The sequence below is a fragment of the Arvicanthis niloticus genome, chromosome 13, assembly GCF_011762505.2.
Source record: "Arvicanthis niloticus isolate mArvNil1 chromosome 13, mArvNil1.pat.X, whole genome shotgun sequence".
Taxonomy (NCBI): Eukaryota; Metazoa; Chordata; class Mammalia; order Rodentia; family Muridae; genus Arvicanthis; species Arvicanthis niloticus.
This window is the reverse complement of record NC_047670.1, coordinates 44,014,276-44,036,472: the sequence shown is the minus strand read 5'-3', so window position 1 is coordinate 44,036,472 and position 22,197 is coordinate 44,014,276. Positions and strand designations below refer to the sequence as shown.

General features: G+C 45.4%; 1 protein-coding gene across 3 annotated transcripts in view; it reads left to right on the top strand.

The window, feature by feature from the left end:
• The first annotated feature begins 14,927 nt into the window (after nucleotides 1-14,927).
• Nucleotides 14,928-22,197, top strand: part of Zfat (zinc finger and AT-hook domain containing) — a 179,050-nt gene continuing 171,780 nt past the window's right edge. For 2 of the 3 annotated variants that reach the window (XM_034517182.2, XM_076911435.1), the window contains exon 1: nucleotides 14,928-15,071. In XM_034517182.2, the coding sequence (XP_034373073.1) occupies nucleotides 15,053-15,071 (19 nt within the window). In that variant the 5' untranslated portion in view covers nucleotides 14,928-15,052. Of the gene's footprint in view, nucleotides 15,072-15,283; nucleotides 15,424-22,197 lie in introns of those variants that run through there. The other variant, XM_076911436.1, reaches the window with a different exon arrangement.

Sequence of the window (22,197 nt, the reverse complement as noted above, 5' to 3'; positions counted from 1 at the left end):
CTACTGTGGGACCACTGGGACATCTGCTTCATAAGACCTTTCATAAGCTGCTGTCTAGTCTAAGTGGTGTAGACATCAGCTTGTGGAAAATACTTACGTGAACAGCTTAGGAAAGCATTTATTTAGAGTCATGGTCTCAACCTATTATGGTATGGGACGTGGTAGAGCAGAGCAGTCACCATTTGGTGCCAGGAGATGTACACAAGATGCCCATACTAGCTGGATTCTTCTTCCTTTAATTCGAGGCTTCCAACCTATGGAATGGTACCAGTTACCTTCAGGAAAGGTAGTATACCCCTCTAGTTTGTTCTCCTTGAACATGCTTCATAGGTAAACATGTATGGATGTTTTGAAATGTGTGTGTGTGTGTGTGCGCGTGCATGTGCATACACATGTACACACACAATCTGTGTGCAGTGATCCTGGAAGCCAGAAGAGGGTACCAGATCCCTTGGACCTAGAGTTACAGATACTTTTGAGCTACCATATTTTCCAAATAGAGCTGGATCCTCTGAAGAACAGCCACTGCTTTTAACTGCTGTGCCACGTCTCCAGCAGATCCCTTGGTGCTTACTGGTCCAATCAACTGATAATCAGGTTTGGCCACCACAGGATTTAACAGGAAGATCTTGAGACTTTCAGGAAAGGCTATGGATATACAGTTTTATTGGACACAGCCATAATCTAGTCATTCACAAGGCACCTTTGCTTGCTTCTACACGGAAGCCTGGAGGACTTTCAGTGGGTACCTTATAGCCTGCAAAATGGAAAATATACTATCTGGTTTTTCACAGAAAAGAAGATGGCTGAACTTTGAGATCATGAGATAGGTTTAGTTTGTAGCTATAAAGTTAGCTCATGATTTTAAAACAACAATAAGGGGTTACTTTTTAAAGGTGTTTTTTTGTTGTTGTTGTTTCTTTTGGGGGCGGTGTTTGGTTGTTTTGTTTCTACTTTTTGGAAATTTGAGGTTTATATTCCAAGGTGTATGAAGTCTGAAAGAAGATATTTCCATAACAGGAGAGGAGCAAAGGTCTTTTGACACAGAGGAGAGGAGAAAAATGGCAGCAGGACCCTTAAGGCTGCCTCCTGCAGAGGCCCTCTGCATTTTTCTGATCTCAGGCACAGAAGCTTTCTTTTGGTCTCAGAGCTCTCTCAACAGCCATTTCCTCTGTCCGGGCTAATTTCCACCCAGCTGTTTCTTTTCCATCACTCTGGCTTCAGCTTGAATGCCACCTCCTTGGAGATATTTTTCCAAACTACTCATCCCAAAGAGTCATTTCCTTTTATCCTCCACATGTGCACTAGAAATCCTACCCTTTCCTTGTCAGGAAGCCGCTTTTTAGGTGGAATTCTCTATGCCTGCTTAGTGAGCGTCATCCCAGACACCATGAGTGAAGGGCACTTGTTCATCTCATTGTTCATGGTATCCTCAGTGCCTGGACTGGTCCAGATGCACCACCGGTCTCAAAGGAAAAGATGGTAGTAATGGAATGAATTGGCTAAGGAATCAATGAAATTAATGCATTTGGTTATTCCATTAATTAAGTAAAGGAATGAATAAATGGATAATTAACATCCACATATTGAGTTTTAAGCTTTGAGTATCTCAGCACTAGGGCCTGCCTCACAGTGGAAAACTAAAAGTAGGGCTTTCCTGTTGACACAGGATGTAGGGGACAAATATCAAACTAGCAGCCATACATAGTTTTCTTAGCACATCAGAAGGGCCAAGCTTACCTTTAGCTTCTGTCTAGCCATTTGATTAATTTAAAAATCAGTAGACTGTCCGTTCTTTGTCAGGTACTGGAACTTGTACACTGAGGAAGTTTAAAATTCTAGGGAGACAAATCACTAAGCAGGTGACGACAGTATTTAGGATATTCATCAATGCATGCCCACGAAAGATGTAGACATTAGCATTCATCCACCTGGTTAGGTCAGAGAATCTCTGAGTAGAATACCATATAGAGGCATGGAGGATGAGCCATGACATGGGAGCCAGGCAAAGGAGAACATGGTGAAACAAAGAGGAGACTTCTTTCCAGTACAGAGCATGCTATCTTTTCAATGAACATGCACAGATCTGATTGAAGTTGGGTAGGAAAGTGCCGTGTCGAGGATAAACCAGGATACTAAAAGCTGTGGGCTTGAGTTCCCAGGAGAGCAGAATTTTAACCGAAGAGCTTAGTGGATGTCTCTGTTCCATGGACAGCGTCTGTGAAGGCCTCCAGTCCTGCTTGTTGAGTGCATCACTTGTAGAGATCACAGCTAGTGCAATTATATTCTGGGTGGGACTAATAAGGATCTTGGGATATGTAGTACTAAAACCTAGATCTAAAACAAAGCCCCAAACTATCTAGAACGAAAGTAGCTACCATGGCAAGAAGGCTTGCAATCAATCTGTATATACTGGTATGGTCACAGTGGTTATTACAACAGCAAGATATTTCTATATTTTCTGCTTTAATAACTGCCTGCCCCAGCCCCTGCCCTGTGTTCTGGCATTAGGTAGCTGGTTGGATATTAGCAGGAGAGTCAGTGAAGATGAACCCTGTCTTAGTTAGGGTTTTACTGCTGTAAACAGATGCCATGACCAAAGCAACTCCTATAAGAACAACACTTAATTGGTGCTGGCTTACAGGTTCAGAGGTCCAGTCCAGTATCATCAAAGCATGGCAGTGTCCAGGCAGGCACGGTGCAGGAGGAGCTGAGAGTTCTACATCTTGTTCCAATGGCAAACAGTAGAAGACTGGCTTCCAGACAGCTAGGATCAGGGTCTTAAAGCCCATAACCAGAGTCACCTACTACAACAAGGCCACACCTCCTAATAGTGCTGCTCTCCAGGCCAAGCATATCCAGACCATCACAAACTCTTCATCACAATGAGCAGCTTGTGTCCCCAGGCACTGAATCTACAGGACTTTGATGAGTAGTCAGAAAAGTGGGCTCTGGGTCCTACTCTGGTCCTGGGTAGAGAAATGACTTTCTAAACCACCCCCAAAGATTTCACGATCACTATCTAGCCAGAGGCTTTCTGGAAAACAAGACAAAACAAAGACACATTGTCCTCTCCCTTAGACTCAATCCAAAGGGGCCTGTCAATCACCTGTGCAGAAAAACACTCCCCAGGAAGTAGTCTAATTTTTTTTTTAAAAAATCAAGAAATAATACATAGGCTGCTTAAAAATATAACTTAGCACAAGGGCCCATTTGGCCATTGTCTGTTCTCACTTAGGAGTATGCCCTGCTTCGTGTTCTCTCTTGTCATTCTCTACCCATATTTCTTGAGGTTGCCACATTTCACTCTGTAATAAATTCTATGTTCTACACTATACTATCTGTGTCTTAATCCTTTCAATGGAGATGACAAATACCAGAGAGTCAAGATGAGGCCCCAGTAACACTGACAGCTTCTTGATAGCCCAGCTACTGGCAGAGGGCCTGCAGGATGCTAAAATTAGAGGGGTGAATTTTAGACCAAGACTGTCTCCTTCTCATTAGTCAGCATCTGTGCTGTGCCTAGTAACAAGAGGCACCTTGTGTTACCAGCCTCTCGGCGTCCTTCTTTGGGTGTCTTGACTGGATATGATAATCTTATCAACTTCACTGAATTTAGACTCACCAGGAGATACAATCTGGGGATGCCTGTGAGGGCAATTTTGGAAAGATCCACAATTATGAATATGAATGGCAGCATCCTATGAGCTGAAAATACGGCCTGAATAGATGCAAAATAGAGGAAAGCTATGCTGACATTTCTGTCTCTGCTTCCTGCCTTCTGAGATATGTGGTGAGCACCTAGCAGCACACGACTACAGCCACCTGGTACCATGCCTTCGCTACCATGATTGACCATATGTGCTCAGCCTATGAGCCAAAGTAAATCCTTCCTAAGTTGCTTTTGTTATATGTTCTGGAGCAGTACTGAAGAAAGTAACTAACACACTTGGTTTAGAGCTCACCTCCGTCTTCCTGCCTCCCTGCCCAGGGAAAGGATGAAAGCAGGGAGGGTTCACTACTGTCTCTGAGCTGCCTCCGGCCTGTGTCTCCGCTGTCTGTAGGTCTCTGGCCCGGACCAGCCTGATGTGGGAGGTCTGGGTCAAAGGACACAGAGTGTGAGCAGGGAGGGGAGATTGCCTGCCCCTGCTGCTGCCTCTGCTAGCTCACCTCTGTCGCTGACTGGTCACTCCCAGGTGCTGCACCTGTCTCTCCGAGTTGAGTGGGTCCAGGCCCTGGCTGGGCCGATAAGAAGCCGGCTAGCTGGCAAGGAGGCAGCTTGGTGTCTCAGGCAGGTTCCGGGAGAGCAGATCTCTCCCCAAGTGTTACAGCTCTTGTGACAGAAACTCTCGTACACCAGGATGATTCTTGAGCACTTTACTTCCCCTAAATAGAGCCCTTATATACAGTTCCAGGGTGGATTAGGGTCTGGCAGCAGATAATGCCTATTGGCTTGGTCTGAGAGCTTGGAGATACCTCATATGCATGTGGGAGAGCCTGAGGCACTGTTCCTCATGACTGATGGTCATAGACCTCTCTGTGGGAGGGGTTGTAGAGGGCTGAAGCTAAATGAAAAGAACCCGGGCCCGGGAGCAGAGCTGAACTCCTGCCGTTCAATAAGGGTCCGGGGTTCCAAGCTCATGCTCGACCAAGCACCCAGCTGCTTCTCACAGCCCACTGCCCTACAATATGTCATTTCTTTCCACTTTGGCAGTGGTCCCCTCATACAGCAGCAGTCCCCAGTGCTCCAAATACTCTATGTGTTCTGAACGTTGCACAAATGAATTAAGTGGAACACAGTATTTGACTCTCAGGCTTCTAAAGGACCGGTGCTGCAGCTAGAATGTTCAAAGATTCCTTGAGCACCTAGAACTTATGGGCCTAAAACCTAGAACATGCATGGGCCTCCTATAAACACAGTTAAGTACGAAGTTTTTAAGAATTACTTGCACCCTGGTTTTCTATTCACTCATGTAGCCTGGAACATACCCTCATCTGTTAACAGCTTGCTGCTTGCCATTCTTTACTGAAATAGAAATGGAGGGTAGGTGCAGAATTTGCTTTCCTTCTGTCTTTTGCAGCAATAGGCAGGTGCAAGCAGCTCTAGAAGGTACTCTCATGCCACAGACCTCTGGTGTCAGGTTAATTTGTTGTCCAAGTATTAGAGCTCTTGTGTAGGCTTAAGAAGCCAGGACTCCTCAGCCCTTACCACTGGCTGGGTTTATAGTTCTCTGGACAGGACTGATGAGACCATTAGTTCTGAATTCTGGACAGCTGTTACTCCTTTGGTGACTATCTCCATATTTCTCCCCTCTGGCTTGTTACAATTTCTTTGCTCTCATTTTTTTTTTTTTACCTTAATTGCACTTCTCCCTGCCTTGGTCACTTGGCCTGTTCAGCTGCTTCTTTGGCTGCCAATGTATCAGATGGCTTGCCATGCCTGGCTTGCACTGTCCTCAGTTTGGCCTGTCCACTGCTCAGCTGCTGCTCTTACTATTACTCTGTTGCCTTTATTGTTACCAGTGTGTCTGTACTACTGAAAATTGGTACAAAAATGACCTCCTGTGAGATGATGCTTTTTATTACAACACCAGGGAAAGCAGGACTGGGAGCAGCAGACTGCTCAAAGGAGCTTGGACAACTTGCTTGTCACAGTCCTTGCCTCTAGCACCAGACTCAGTGGCCTTTGAGTAAGTGCTCTGGCTCTGGCCAGGTAGAAATGGCTGCAGGATAATTGGAGTTCACGAAAGTCTCAGACAGGCAAAAGTGGCACTACACACTATTTCAACAGCCCTGGCTGAGCCCATGTTCTCAGGAGGCAGATCTATCTTCCCATAGTTTCCTCAAGAGATTTCTGGAGATTCAAAGTAGCCAATGTGGGCCCATGGATAGACTTGGCAGGCCATATGACTGACAATCCTTTTGTTTAACACAGTTAGAGCAGCAAAGGGAAGGCAAACAAGTGCCAATCAGGTGGTCAGATTGTTCGTCTGTTGTCACTTTTGCTTATTTACATAAAGATGAATGAACATGAGCACTGCTTAGAATTTGAAGAGCCTACCATTCACTCTGACAACGATTTTTAACAGTGCTTAACCCTGCCTGTGCCCTAGAGAGATGGATGGGTGACCTGTCTCCAAGTGGGTCATTGAAATCTTTCCAGTAGCTGCATGTTTATTTCTATGTGGGGCTGAACTGTTCATTCAACTTGCTTAGATTCCACACAATAATTGCCCCCCCCCCATCTGTTCTCTATTGAGACACCTAAAACAGTGCTGATTACACACTACAAAATAAATATCTTTTTAAAATTTATTTTTATTGGATATTTTATTTACATTTCAGATGCCATCTCCTTTCCCCATTTCTCCTCCCTAGAAAACCCCTATTCCATCTCCCCTTCTTCTTTTTGCTTTTATACATTTATTTTAATGTTAATCAAAGGCTTTATATATTTGGTAATGCTCAATAACAAGATGCCCATACAATCCTGATAACCCAATACCCAACCTAAAGATATCAACTATCTTTGACTGGCGGAGACACTCCATGTCCTCACCCCTCTCTTTCTTGTCACTTATCTCCTCCTCTCCTTCTCCTTCTCCTCGCCTTCCTCCTCCTCTCCTTCCTCTTTCTCTCCTTACTCCTCCCACCTTAGCTCCTCCTACATATCACCCTTCCTGTTAAAATAAAACTTTTCTTTCAAAATACAATTAGAGCATAACTATACCAATTTGTGTCAGTAAGGTACAAGATAGACCTAATAGTCCGTCATTTTGTTGACTAACCAGAACCTCTGTCATCCCTCCTAACTGAAAGACTTAGTTCTGAACCTGGCTTTTTTTTTCTTGGCTTTAGAATGAATGTCAGCTGAAAACCATCCTCTCAAATCTTTTCTCTCAAAGTAAATAGCCGGAATTGGCTATGAGACTATAAGTCTTCAACCCTGTCAGAAATCCAGAATGACTGAGTTAACTAAAATATGGGAAGCACAAAACATAGCTTCTAAAACTTAGCCAATTTATAGAGACCACTGAACACCTGGACAGTCCCTATACTACAAAATGTTGGAGCATCTGATCTTCAGCTTTCTGGCCAAAATAAATGTCTTATAGTGTTGCTTTCTCTCCTTTCCTTATCTTCAGGTTTCTCTCTTGAAATAAATCTTACCCATCCTCCCTTTCAGCAAGTGTTTACTGGGGCCTTGCTAAGGGCCTGGCATTCCTCCATGCTTTGGTAGGTCTTCTGTTTTCTTCCTTGTTGCTGGGATCCAGGACCATCTTGCCCCACTTTTCTTTCCATGACCCACTTACTCCTAAAAAATTTAACAATCTTAAGTGTTGTTACATTTCCCTAATTAAAACTGAACTAATGAGACCAAACTTACAACCTTATAAATCAGAAGTCTTAAACATATATAGTCAGAAGATCCTATTTTAATCAAGTCTCCCACACACTTTGGGTACACTAAGAACACAAGACTTTCCTGTGTGCATATCTAAGTCTATGGGAAGCATTGACATAGATAGGTCCAATTTTTTTAATCTCCGAAAAACCTCATTTTTGTCATTTTCCAGAAGTGCCCTTATTAGACCCCAAAGAGAATTACCTTTTTCCCAGGAAAATTAAATTCACAGCCTCTGGCTGATAGATTCCTAAAACACAGTCCTTCAAGGTGACTCTTGCTCTGAACTGTGGATTGAATCTAGGACCTTGTTCTAATACTGAACTATAGTCCCAGCTACCTTACCATTCTCCTTTTTTCCTTTGAGGACAGCTCTTTTGCTACACTTCCCAGGATATCTGTAAACTTTTAATACAGCCCCTCAGCTCCAACATGACTTAAATGGAAGCTGGTGTTTGCAGTCGGTTCTACTTCTGACCAAGTTCGATCACTATGTTAATAAGATTCAGGTACAAGTTCTCCCAAGACTCTTGAGACAGGGGTTGCTCTCTGTAGGTAGTAAGGAAAAAGGACCCATTGTGACAAACTCCAGGTTGCTCACATCTGTTGCAGTGAGAACAGGGGAAAGGAAGATTAAGGATTAAAATCACAGTTGAGGGCACTGAAGAAGGATTGTAGCCGGGTACGAGATAACCAAGCTAAATAAGAGGAAGAACTGGGTTCCAACGCAGTGACAGCAGGACACCCCAAACCCTTAGGAAACACATGTAAGGTCTGCTTAGTTAGTATTTCATTGCTATGAAGAGACACCATGACTCATATCAAGGCAACTCATATCAAGGTAAACACTTACTTGGTGCTCGCTTATAGTTGCAGAGGTTCAGTCCATTATCATCATAGTGGGAAGCTTGGCAGCATCCAGGCAGATATGGTACTAGAAGAGCCAAGAGTTCTACATCTTGATCTGAAGACAGCCAGGAGAAGACTGTCTTCTACAGGCATCCAGGAGAAGGCTCTCTTTCACACTAGGTGGAGTGTAACTTATGTTTTTTTCAAATCCTATTTTTCATGATGGTTCTTAAAACACTGATTCTTAAACGCTGGTTTTTAATGCTTTACCTCCATGTAGCCCACCACCCACCCAGAGGTAGTAGAGAAGAAAGGATATAGGGCAAGTAGATCTGTGTGGAAAGGTTCTTTGAAGCAACTCCCATCTGTGCTGTATGGAAATTGGCAGTTTAGTTCACAGGTTAGTAGGCAGCCGCAGCTTGATCCACTCACAAACACTTCACGGCTACACCAGCAAGCAGTCCAGTTCAGTAGAGTTGGGTTAGCAACAGCAGCGGTGGCATGACCTAGCAGAGACAGCCAGGCTTCAGCTGTGGCTCCTGTCAGCAGGAAGGACCTGGAGAGACACCAGGAGAAGTTCTTAGCTGTGCCTCTCAGGTAAGCAAAGGTCAGCGATGACTTGAGACCCACAATTGTCGAACAGCTAGCTGTATCAAAAAGCCAAACTCTTTCTCTGCCACTCCTTGCAGTCTTATTTATACTCTCCAAACCTGTCTTCTGCATGCCTTGCCTCAGTTTGTGTCTTGCCTCAGCATGTGCATCCAATCAGCCCGAGTCTGAGGAAGTAGCAAGAAACTGTAACACAGCACCAGAAGGTTTTTTTTTTTCTTTTTTTTGGTGCATTTCTCTCTATGGAGTCCAGACAAATGCAGCTCAATTATTCAGTGTTAAGGTGGACCAATAGATGTGTATTTTTAGTAAAGAATCCTTTATCACATGTCCGTTCATGTGTTTTCTTTAGCTGAACATCCTTTCTCCTGTGTCTGCTTCAGTGAAACTTTCCTTCATGAGTCTGCCTTAGTCTTTCACCTGTGTCCCCTTCAGGAAAATGCTCCTTCATGTGTTTGCCCCAGCAAAACACTATCCAACACAGCTGACTCGCCAAAGAACCCTAAGGTTTCCACTTCAGAGGAGCTTAAGCTTAGGACCCCAAAGCCCACCAACCACAGTGAAGCACTTCCACCCACAAGGCCACACCTCCTAACAGTGCCACTTCCCATGGGCCAAGCATGTACCATTGTCTTTTCATATATCCTTGTGTCCAGTACAATTACTTGTATCAGACTGAATTATAAGGATGGCTACTAGGAAGCATGTAGCCATTTCAAGAGAGACTGCAGACCATGCCATGTACAAGGAGCTTAAATATAAAGAAGCTCAGAAAGACTGCACACACATCTGGTAGCTGGGACAGAGTTAACTCCCTGCCATAGAAAAGCTACAAGCTGACCATTTAAATGCAAGAAAAGAGAGCTTAGTATAACTAACAGTACTTGAGACAGCTGCAGGGTTGGCAGAGAGTAACACTGGCTAGTAACTAACAGCCAGCAGACAGTTAAGATCACAGATGGAGTCAGAGATGAACAAAAAAGGGCTCCAACCATTTTGAAATGGTGGGTATGATCAACTGCCTGGCTGGGCCAGGAAACACATAAAGAACACATGGGATCTCCGTTGATTTAGTTCTTTACAGTTTAAGAGAATTAACAACTCAGGGATCGCCTCAGTCTCTGTCTAGTTTTTGCTATTTTATAAAACTCCTAGACAAGACTGTCAGTGCATCTCAGTAGTAAAGGAACTTGCTGCTGAACCCGATGGCCTGAGTTTTGAGTTTCAGAATCCCCATGGGAGAAGGAGAGAACTCCTGCAAGTGGTGTACTGATAACAGGCTTGGTGCAGCCCTCCTCTAATGAAATAAATGTAAAACGTAAACTGTAGACAAAGTAAATCCAACAGCTTTTTCCCAGTCTTGGAAACCCCTCCCATGCTTAGGGTCTCTCTCACTTTTCTTAATGGCTCATTTTTCTTTGCACATTTCCACAAAAGTCATTGTCATTAGTCTTTGACAACTAATGTGGAATCAATGTCCAGGGTCAATCTTTGATGCCTATCAGTGACCAGGATCTTAGACACTTGGGACATGCACAGAAGGGCTGAGAAAGGGACTGCAACACTTAAAATTCCTGCATCCCCCACGTTTGTGCACGTTATGTCTTGTGTATATGATGCTCTGCTTTTGTTGATGACAGGCTTCAGCAGTAGCATTACAAAGTAATTAGTAGTGTCACATATTTGATCTCCCAGCTGTTCTTGCAAACCCATTGACTTGTAACACAAATCTGCCAAATGCTCCTTACCTGTGCTCAGGTACCATGTGACCATCTAGTCATGTCTCCCTGGCAAATCTCCCCACTTCCTTCTCTCCCAGAATTCTTTCTCCTCCCATGTCCCATCTTCTGTTTTCTGCCTAAGCCATAGGCTTTTTAGTTGACAGGTGATGTATGCATACAACCAACACACAAGATGTTCTCTCTACCGTCAGTCCTAACATCAAGATGGCTCAGTGAGTAACAAAGGTGCTATGCAAGCTGGAGGACCTGAGTTTGGATTCCCCAGCCCTAATGTAAGAAAGTTAGGCTCAAAAGTGTGGGAAGTCAGCTCTGAGGGGGTCGAATGATGCAGATGACAGGAGGATCTTGCTGCAAAAACACAAGCCAGCCTGGTTCTGCTTCTGCCCTTGGGATGAGACTCAAAGGAATGAAGCCTTGGTCAGTGGTAAGTGCAGTGTGTGTGTGTGTGTGTGTGTGTGTGTGTGTGTGTATGAGAGAGAGAGACAGAGAGAGACAGAGACAGAGAGAGACACACAGAGAGAGACAGAGAGGAAGAAGAAGAGGAGGAGGAGGAGGAAGAGGAAGAAGAGAGAGAAGAGGAGGAGGAGGAAGAATGAGAGAGAGAGAAAAGAAGAAGAAGAAGAAGAAGAAGAAGAAGAAGAAGAAGAAGAAGAAGAGGAGGAGGAGGAGGAGGAGGAGGAGGAGGAGGAGGAGGAGGAGGAGGAGGAGGAAGGAGAGAGAGAGAGAGAGAAGGGGAAGGGGCAGGAGGGAGAGAGAGAGAGAGAGAGAGAGAGAGAGAGAGAGAGAGAGAGAGAGGTGGGGGAGGGGTAGACAACCTTCTTTGAGATGGTTTTCAGTGAAACAGCTCTCTTTTATTTTATTGGGGGTTAACAAGAGCTTTATAAACCTTGGGGGTTGGGTAGGGGTTTTCAGGGTGAGTGTACATTATTGACTGGTACCGAGGTGTGGGGAATGCTTTATTTGCATGAAGAATTATTCTAGGTGCTTGCTGGACATGCCCTTATAGTAAGACAGGAAGTTAAACCTGTAATTTGGTCACTAGGCTACATGTACTATGTCAAGGGTGGCAGAGGTAGGGGTTGCAAGGCTTACACGCATTGGGACTTGTTCAGTAAGGGCCAGAGCAAAGAGGAAAACAGTCCTACTTCTGGCGGTCTCAAAATGAGATTTTCAGGGTTTGGACAGGTTTCCACCTTAACCTGGCTCCACACTGTCTCCCACAGTCACACTGCTTTGCAGCCCCACGGACAGTGATAGAGGAAGGCACTCCACATTAACCTCTAGCCTTCACCGGTAGTATACAGACATGGGCACAGGATCCCACAGATGCACAATTTTCAGGAACTCATGGCTTTCCAGACATCTTGTACTTAAAGATCAACAACTACCAATTACAGTCATGCTTTTGGTATGCAAATCAGCACACACAGAGAAACCTTTGTCTTTCCTGCAGGTCAGAAGTTTTTATAGCATCCTGTTTTTGAAGGATGACAGAGCTTCCAGCTGCCCTGAGTTTCCTTTATTGCTAAGGCAAGAAACAGCTTCTTTGACGTTGGCTATAGCCAATAAAAAACTCATACTAACTTCTACATACTGGGCACACACAGGCGAACGAAACAGAGATCTATGCGGCAAGGACTCTGTAGCTATTACTGCTTCCTAAGGTCACAATCATGTTGCTACTGACAGCTTATGCTCTTCTGTTGGACAACATCCCTATTTAGGTTTCTAACACATTGACTAAAACACTTCTTTCTCTCCTTGTCTTTTAATAGTTATGTGGCTCAAAATCCATGTTAAGGTTATATGTATTTTTTTTCCAAGACTGCTTTCAATCAGCACTACATAACGTTATGTACATCAACAGTGTTTTCATGTAAATGCATTTGCTAGCAATTGATATAATTATTTTAAATTGCTACAAATATATTTAATTATGCAAGGCAACTACATTTCTTATAAAACTAAACAGCATGTCATGTCCATGGATTTGACAGCTTTCTTCCTGTGTTATCCTGAAAGATGGACTGCCCCCAGTGGGCAAGCTGGGACTGATCTCCTTGAGGAACCATTAAAGCAGGGGACTATTTAGTATGAAAATTTTCAGTGATTTACACTTCATTCCACTAATTCTTCTCTCTTAATGGAAGGCATCTAGAAATGTAAAGATTAAAAATGTCAGTCAGGGCTGACAAGTTTGGACCCTAGGCACCTTCTAAGAAAGCTAGGTGTGGTAGGCTTGTAATCTTAGTGCTGAGAGAAACAGGAGGATTCTAGGGCTTCACTGGACAGCCAGGCTAGCCAAACAATGAGCTTCACATTCAGCAAGAGGCCCAAAACATGAGGTACACAACAATAGAGAAGACCTAAAGCCAGACTCTGGCTTCAACGTGCACACTCATGTCTCATCAATTGTGTGAACCACCCAAGAAGGCAAAGAACCAACAGTGGACTCCATTCACAAAACCGGGTTCCCTACCTTTCTTACTAATTTTCACCTGCCTGGGGTCAGCCCAGATCCTGAGAAAAGATAGCCAGTAAGTCTTAAAAAAAAAAGTAGATTTAAGAAAGAAATAGTGGAGAAAAATCACAGCTACCCCCAATCCCCAAGATCATATCTTCAGTCAGTTTCTTTTCTTTTTTTAAAAATTTGCCTTTAATCTTTAGAGGCAAATGAGTTTTGAGATATATTTTAAATGGCTTCATTTCCAAACTTATTTTGGCTACAACATTCAGGAGCAATCGACCCACCTGCTAATCAATAAATAACATTTCAATGCTGCTTTAAGAAAGGCAGCCCAGCACAAAACCAGTATTGTCAGCCACAAGCACAACCGTCATTTCCTGACAGAAATTATTGTAAATATTTGAAATTCTAAAAAGGAAAGCACATCACTGCAGCATTTCAAATGAAAGATGTTAGTGTTTTCTCACCTCCCAGCTACCCCTAAGGCAGAAGTTAGTGGAGGTGAAACAACAACTTCATGGTTCTCCTCACATTATGTCTATTGGGCAAACTGGGCATCTGGTGGGTCATAGAAAGGTGGGGCCACACACTTCATGGGCTGGCTGTGTGAGCTCAAAAGAGTTATACAACCCTCCTGAACACCTGTCCTTTGCTCATCTGCCCAATGAAATAAAGCAAATGTTTTTAAATATGTACTTAACAGAAGAATGAAGAATTAAGACCAGTAATCTTAAGGCTCACTGCCCGAAGGCACTTCAACTTTTTAAAAAAAGTGAACAAAATGAATGAGTTAATTCAATAGCATTACTACACAATTCAATCTGTGGTGGTGGACAGGTAAAGACTAAAAGACCCAGGGGCCTTTGCTACAGGACTCTGGTCAGCAAACTCAGTCCATGGCCCAGAGGTCTCTGCAAATAGGCGCACCTGAGTGTGCAGAGGGAGTAGCCTTGACCTGTGGGGTTACAGGGAGGGACCTACGGCTGTCTGAAGAGCATCTCAAGCTCAACAGTACAGAATTATTATCCCTAACATTTCACCAGCACTGTAAAAACAAACGAGTGCTCCCCAGACGCTGGTCATTTCCGTTCTGCTTCTTTTAAAAGTATTTTTGTCTTGTTTCTGTATGTGTAGAGTCTCCCCCTCCCCCATGGCTAATTTTAAAATCTATGTAAAAGATGGCTTTAGCAGCACAAGTACGACAGTTATTATTATATACATATTTATTAGCCAACTCGAAGCTCATTTCCAGTTTCGAATGCTAAAAGCTGGCCAAGACAGGAAGGATAAGCGATTTCAACGTCGGAATCTATTATAGCAAAGTTCCTTGGGACAGACACTTCCTACAGCGTGCGGAGTGGGCTCTAAGCTCCTAACATGAAAACCAGAAAGGTGGTCACTGAGCTTCCAAGGAAATGATGTGCGAGGCACTGTCACCTCCAATCCTGCTCTTCCCAGAGACCAGGAGAGAGCCTACCTGTGCCAACTACACCTAACCAACACGATGGGCAACTTAGGAAAATGAGCCCCGGAAAGGCTAGTATGCAAAAGGTTGCACTAGCCTGCCCGCTCGCAGCTGTCCCCCAGAGTAGAGGATTCAGGACACTCCTGATCCTGACACCCACGTCCCAGGATCACAGCTTCCCGGGTCGGGCGTGGCTCAAAACAGCGCGGAGAACGCCGGGACAAGAAGCCCGCACCTATGGTAGCCGCGAGCATGCGCACTGTGCCTTGCGTGCCGAGGGCGGTTCCCCGCGGCGGACGTCGCTACGTAGGCGTCGGATCCCCGTGGGGAGGAGGGCGAAGACTCCATCCGCCATGTTGGATGCCGCAGATTCGCCATAACCTCTCCGGCTCTTTCCCTAAAAAAATAAAAATAAAGAGCGAAGTTTCCTCAGGGTGTCCGACCTTCTCGCTCGGCACGGGAGGGAGTCAGGACGAGCCCGAGGCTTTTTTTTCCTCCGCCGTGGGGGCGTTGCCATGGAGACGCGGGCGGCAGGTGAGCCGGGATGGGGGTTGGGGAGCGACGGGGTGGGGGTGGGGCGCGGCGCCGCGCGGGAAACCTCTCGTGGTGTGCTGTGGGGTGGCCGCGCGCAGGCTCGGGGTGGCGGAGGGATCCACGGACGGGCGGAGCGCCGACGTCGCAGTGTTCTGCGGCCCACGTTCAGTGGTTTTATTTATCCTGCCGCAGGAAAGAAAATCAGGGAGCTAGTGGCGAGCAAGCGAGGCCAGCCCTGCGCGGCTGGCGAGCTATTTCCAGGGCTGTGGGCGGTGCCAGGGCGCTAGCCAGCAGCAGGCTTCGTGCATCTGGTTGGATAGATGTTCGAGTCCCGTTGCTTGCAGCAGTTTGTGTGAGTTTTGTCTGAGTCGGCTTCTTCCTTCATCACAATTCCCCCTCTGTAAAGTAGATCACTTCCCCTCCCCAGTTATCAATCTCATGTTCTTGGCCCAGGGTGTGTTTAAAGTCCAGCCTTCCCAGGAGAAGTTTTCTAGTGACCTTCAGAGGGAGCAGCAAATGAAAGAGATTGGCTTTATCATGGGTGACCCTGCCCCATGCAAGTAGTAATTTATCTTTTGTCTTTGGTCCAGTTCGTAGGGCATTGTCTTTATGTGCTTGAATGAAATGACTCCGAGGCCACTTCCTCCAGGCAGCCCTCAGACTGGTTAGCCAGAAGCAGCTTTAGCTGGACTCATTGGAAAGGCGGACTTCCCACTTAACCCCTGGTGCCTCCACTTAACCTTAAGCTTGTGACCCCTGGCCTGTGATTGACACCAATTTAGACTCTTGGACCCTGACTTCTGAGGGTCGCTGCCAGTCTCTCCTGGTTGCTCTTAATTGGCCATTTACTGAAGAACAGAAAAGTAGAGAGGCCAGATTCCTAACAGCCGAGCCTTAAAGAAATCAGACTTCTTCCAGCTTGGAAAACAATGTGAACTGTATGTTTGCTTGGCCTTTGCCACTGTCCCCAGGAATTCAGACGGGCTCTTGGGGGGCGGGGGGGTTGGGGCTATTAAATGACAGAGGGCTAGAGCTGCTGGTTATTCATACACATACCGGCAGTGTGGTTACCTGCTGGAGCCTGTGTGTCCATAGGGAACAGGAAAATGTTCCTGGGGCGTACCCTCGACTACTGCCCGTTTCCAGCTTTAGCTTTGGAACCTATCACTGTATCTGTGAAAGCATCTGGGATTAGTGTTGGTGCTACAGAGTGGATATAGGTCAAAGGGACACAAAACAAGCCCCGAACATATGTCCTCTTTCTGTTCCCAGCCATGACAAGTGAAGAAGGCTCATACTTCGAACAAAATGTACTTCTGTCAACTCATGGGCAGCTCGTTTCTGGGAAATTTCCCATTATGGTGTTGGTCAACTTAGGAGAGGCAGAGCAATAGATAAGGAGATGGGAGGGCGGCTTTGGGTGGTAAACAAGCTGGGTGGTCATTGTCCTAGTTCGAACTCTGTTCTGTGTGGTGGAGCTCTGTTCTGTGTTGATCTCTTTCATGGTACCTCTTGCTTTGGGTGCAAAGGTTTCTGTTTCTTTCTCCTCACACCTTGTAGTGTACATAACAGCTTTTCAGTTATGACTGTCTCAAAGGAGAATCTAGTGGCTGCTCCGAGCAGGCCTAGTCAGAATTGAGTGTATTACACTGTTTGTCCTACTTGCATTTTCTTTTAGAGTTGTCTCGTGTATGCTGCCCTTGAAAACCTCTCTATCAAGATGGGCAAGTTTAATTGAGGGGGCTTTATTCTAACGGTTTGTCACTTGTCACTTGTTGGTGCTCTTGAGCTTTTGGCATGTGAAACTTTCCAAGAGCAGGTATTCCTTTCAGAGGCAGTCACTCACTGTACACAGCTTTGCTGGAGAGAGCTGCTCCTGAGACCTGAGGCCAGGGGTCCTGACCCTTGTGCTTGAGGCCCATGTGTTGTGCCTCTACCTTGCTCATGCTGGTGACACTCCAGAAGGTTTTCATAACAACACACTGTCACCATGCATTTGCTTTGGGAAGTGTCTGTGGATGGAAAAGTTGGGGTGAAGTTTGGTTATGGTTTTTTTTTTTTTTTTTTTTTTTTTTTTTTTTGTGACAGGGGTTCCCAAGAAGCATGTGGCATGTGGCATCACATCCTGCATGATTATGATTTTTTGTTGTTGTTTAGAAGAGGAGAAAAAGTAATTTTGGAGTGAAGAAAAGTGAACATTTTAAACATGTATTGTAGATTCAAAGTTGGCTTAAAACAGAATGTAAAATGTAAAGATAAATGGATTTTCTTATGAAAAGATAATGCTTGGCATATTAATGCAAAAGAGGGCCTTAAAGTTGAGTACCAGAATTGTCTTTGTTCATTTTAAAGTTTTACAGAATCATAAGTTGACAGTTATAGCTGTGCATGCTCGTGGCACTCACAGCCCTGTGATTTATGAGCACAGTGTGGAATAATTAGGTGAGTCCAGTCTGGCACCTTTTCTTGTCATTACTTTTTAAGGTTGAGAACATTTGAAAGTATTCTTTTAGTGATTTTTGAAGTGAAAAATACGTTATTTATTCTATTCACTATGGCATGCGGCATATCATACAGAAAATGAAAACATAGTCGTGCTAATAGAGGCTTGACTAACGCCCGCCTCCCATTCTTCCCGACCCCATTCCGTTCTCTCCATCTGTGAGGTCTGTTGCTTCAGTTCCACCTGCCTATCTACAAGGGCAGAGTCATACTCCATTGTATGTGCTCACATTACACAGTTTCTGCATTCATCTGCTTATGGACACTTGGGGTGATTCTTCACCTGGGCTCTTACTAGTTTTTTGATGAACTTGGAAGCTCATATGTTTCTCTGCTGACTGGTTTAGAATATTCTCATTCCTTTAATTCTGAGGTGACTGGCATTGCACAACACTGACCTCTGGAATCTGGTGCCTTTGTGTTCCAGCTTGTCTGGATAGGAACCAGATGAGTAACTGGGGACCTTGCCTCAGAGGATAGTGGACAGAGCTGCAGGCCCTCTGGATAGGAAGGTGACATTGTCCCACTGTGAGGAGAGGAACTTGGCGCCAAAGAGCATAGGGAGCTTGTGGTATCTGCCACCATGATGAGCTGAGGGATCTGGAGCCAAGGAGCATAGAGAGCTTGTGGTATGTGGCACTGCGCAGTCACCAGTCTCTTGAGGTCTCCAGCTAGCCAGACTCTTGGTGTCCATATTGCTCCATTGTTGCCAGTGGGCCTCTATGAGCTGCCATTTCTCATGCCTTTAGGTCTGTTCTTATTCTTTAGCAGCAGGGTCCCTATCTTTCGGATGTTTGTCAAACTATGAAACTGTTCCTTCCTTCTCGAGGATGTTACATAGACCTAAAGGAGGAAAAACAGTTCTTGTAGCCTTGATGTGAGCTCTGAGTATTGAAGATGTCAGTGGGCTCCAGGTAGGGATTCTGGGAAGGCTTCTTGAAGCATGAGATACTGGAGTTGGATCTTGCAGAGTGAATAGGTACCCACCAAAAAACGGAAGGGTGGGTACCTGCCAAGACGTGTGACACAAAAACCATAGCTCCCATCTTTAAGGGAATAAGGGATTGTTGATTCTGGAATCATTTTGAGTGACCCTGGCCCAGAAGCAGTGATTTAGGTCACTCCGAATTCCATGCTCCATTGTGGAAGCTGTTTCACGAAGTTTTTACACTTTTACCGAATCAAGAAAATCCTACATCAAGGCCAAGTTAAAGTACATTGGTGGGTACATCAGAGAGGGAGGTATATCAAGATGGAGGAAGCTTCCTATAGGCTCAAAATCTGTCTGATTACACGCTGAGCTTTTGAATTGGTAAAAGCTATTTGCCTGCTAAGTCAATAAATTCTAAAAGATTTTTATCTGTTGCCACAAGATGTTAGTTCTGACACAGATGTGTGTGTGTGTGTGTGTGTGTGTGTGTGTGTGTGTGTGTGTGTCTGTGTCTGTGTCTGTGTCTGCATATGTAGGGAACCCAGGAATGGCTGTTCTGGAGGGGAGAGCCAGAATTTATCCCATGATAAGGTAATTAGTTTCTGGACCTTCAACATTCCAATCTCTCCCCAGCTATGAAATTCTAATCTACCAGTCAGTCATAGCCAGCTGCAGCTTCTCAGGAGTTTTGGTTCACTTGTACCTGCAGATGTGTTGTGAGCATTGAGACCGGAGCAGGGACTGGGGCCTGTGACACTGAGACTGAGGGGTGGGAAGCTGGCCACAAAACCTTGAGAGCCAGGAGAACAATCAATGCCTGCTGACTTGCCTTTCGGAAAGAGCTGTCTGGTGCCTGCAGGAGGCATTTTTGTAGTTGTGATTTAATACACAGAATCACATGGATCTTTTGTATAGACAGTACTCAGGTAAGCCACAGCCCTAATGATATATAGGCTTTTTTTTTTTTTTTTTTTTTTTTTTTTTAATTATTGAAGAAAATTCTCTCTTGCTCCTCCACACCCAGTCTTTCCCCCTCAGGCCAAACAACCTCCAGTCTTGCTGACCTCATAATTTATGTTTGCCTTTTGAGGATATCACATAATTATTTTGTGTCTAGCTTTATTTTTTCCTCAGCATGAACTTGCAGAAATCTACTTTTTTTTTTTTTCTTTTAAATTGATGAATGGTATTCCAGTGCCTGGAAACCACCACAGTTTGTTTGCATGTTTCTTTCTTAATAAACACCTGGGTTGTCGTTATGTATGCAGTTTGGCTTCTTTTGTTTGCTTGTTTTGGTTTTGAAACTTTTAACTGATTCCTTGTGAGTTTCACACCATGCACCCCAGTCCAATTCATCTCCCTGTCTCCTTGTATCTGCCCTTGGCCCCTGCAGCCTCCCCGCCCCCCCCCAAAACAAAACAAAACAAAAACAAAAACAAAATGAAGCATCGAATACATCTCATAGTAGAAGCTTTAGTGTCTCTCAGTGTCTTCCACAATATACCCCTCTATCCACACATCTTCCCTTGCGAATGTTCATTGCAGTATGTCACCGGTCTGTCTGGTTTGAGGTCTCTGGCTTATGTGACACCATCAACATTGGCTCCTCACCAGACTCCTCCTGGTAATCTTGTTGCACTGTGTCATGGGGATCCTGCAGCTTTGGATCGGCAGGGCTGTCCCTTTCATATGCCCCAGCAGTTCATAGATGATGTAGATTCTGGGGTAGGCCAATTCAAAGCCCCGGATCTGGGCCTGGGTGGTAACCCTGTTGCTCTCCCTCATCCTCACCATTAGGGCGAGCTCCCCAGCACTGCTCTGGGTAAGCAGCCCAATGGCAGCATGGGTAGGAGGCAGGGTCAGCTCTTGGAGTAGGCTTACCTGCACCTGTGCCTCCAGAACCAGCTCCACTGTGCTGCCCAGTCAAGGAGTGGAGGCCTACTTGTTCAAGTTTTGCAGCCTGCTAGCAGCTGGGCCAGCTTTCACTGTCAGGGAATCTCCACTGTGTTTCTCAGGAGACATGCAAGGCCTACTCAACTGCCCATTGGGGACAGAGCCATCTCTCCTCGCTACTGTAGGTGGCTAGGGGTGAGATGGGGAGGGCATCACACCAAACCCACTCTACTTCTCAACAGAAGAGGGGTGGGGCTAGCTCTCCTGAGCCTCCTCCACCAGGACAGCACTCTGTTGTGCTGCCCATTTGAGGTGCAGGGCTCATTCTTCCATGTGCTGCAGCCAGTGAGGGACAGGGCCATCTCTCTCTGACAAGGGATGTCCATACTATCTCTAGAGGTGATGTGAGCCATAGACCCTTGCCACTGCATGGCCGCAGACACAGATATCTACCACACATTTGTAGATTGTAGTGGCTCCTGCTGCAGTGACCTCTTTTGCCCATGCTACAAAGTGTGGTGGCAAGCAGGCTTCTAGGTGTCTACAGCCAGTCTCTGTGGCTTTGAAGCTGGGGGTGTCTATGGACATCTTCCCCGTCCAGCACATGGTGTGGCAGCAGGAAGTGTGCTCAATGTCTGTGAGCCACCCATGCTGTGCAGTGGAGGGTGGGCCTGTGGGTGTCTCGTATGCCTTGGTGGTCATCAGGTCGTTAGTTTTAACCTCCACTGCCGACCACACAGCCCATGCTTTTGTTTTTTAAGAAGGGTCTCATAATGTAGGTCTGGCTGGCCTGGAACTTGCTATGTAGATCAGGCTAGCCTTGAACTCATGGGCATCACTCTGCCTCTGCCCTCTGAGTGCTGGGATTAAAGCATACAGCCAGGTGCTTGTTTCCAGTTTTGTTTGTTTTTTATTCCTGTGAACAAAGCTTTATTGAGTATTCTCCCAAGCCTTCTGAGGGTAAATAATTGCCTTGTGATAGTTGAGTTGCTAGTCTGTTGGCTACAAGCTTGTTTAGCTTTTATAGACACTTCCAGATTTCTTGCCAGTGGTCCTGCCAGTTATATTACCACATAGAAGAGGTGGCTCAGGCTGCTGTGGGAGCCTGAGGTAGCCAGTCACACTGTTCACATGATCAGGATGCATAGTTAGAGCAAACAGCTTCTTGGCTGACTTTCTCCAATGAAACCTCAGCCCATGGCAAGGAGCCATACACTTAGGGCTTCTTCTACCGCAACTCAATTTAGAAATTCTCTTGAAGTCATGCAGAGAAATTTGTCTCCTGGACAATGGTAGATCCTGTTGAGGTGACAATATTCACAACCCAACTATAAACAACAAGCTCTCCAAGTCATTAGGACAAGCAAAGGACTGGGAGAGACTTCTGCCTCAAAACAGTACAGAAAGGCATGTGTTCAGCATTGAGTGAGGATCAGGTTAGGTGGGGATAGCACTGCAGGTGCTCTTGGTTTAAGATGACAATATAGAATGCATTTGGAGACGTGGAGTAAGACTCTTATACCAGAACCTGTGTCCAGTTTTGATTTCTGTGATTAAAACTGCACTGAGTATTCTTCCACTGTGTGCCAGTATGTCATGTTCAGTGATCTGGCCTGTGACTCCTTGTTTAAGAGCATGCAAGGCCTCTGAGACTCAGTCCTGGCCTGCAGTGAGCCTTGTGAACTAGGCTCAGGTAATGCAATGAGCAAGGGAAAAGCAGGGGGAGAGGAGCTGGTGGTGTGTGTATGGGAAGTCTTGCTGAGCTCTGGGACTGTGGCAGTCTCTGGAACATGACCACCA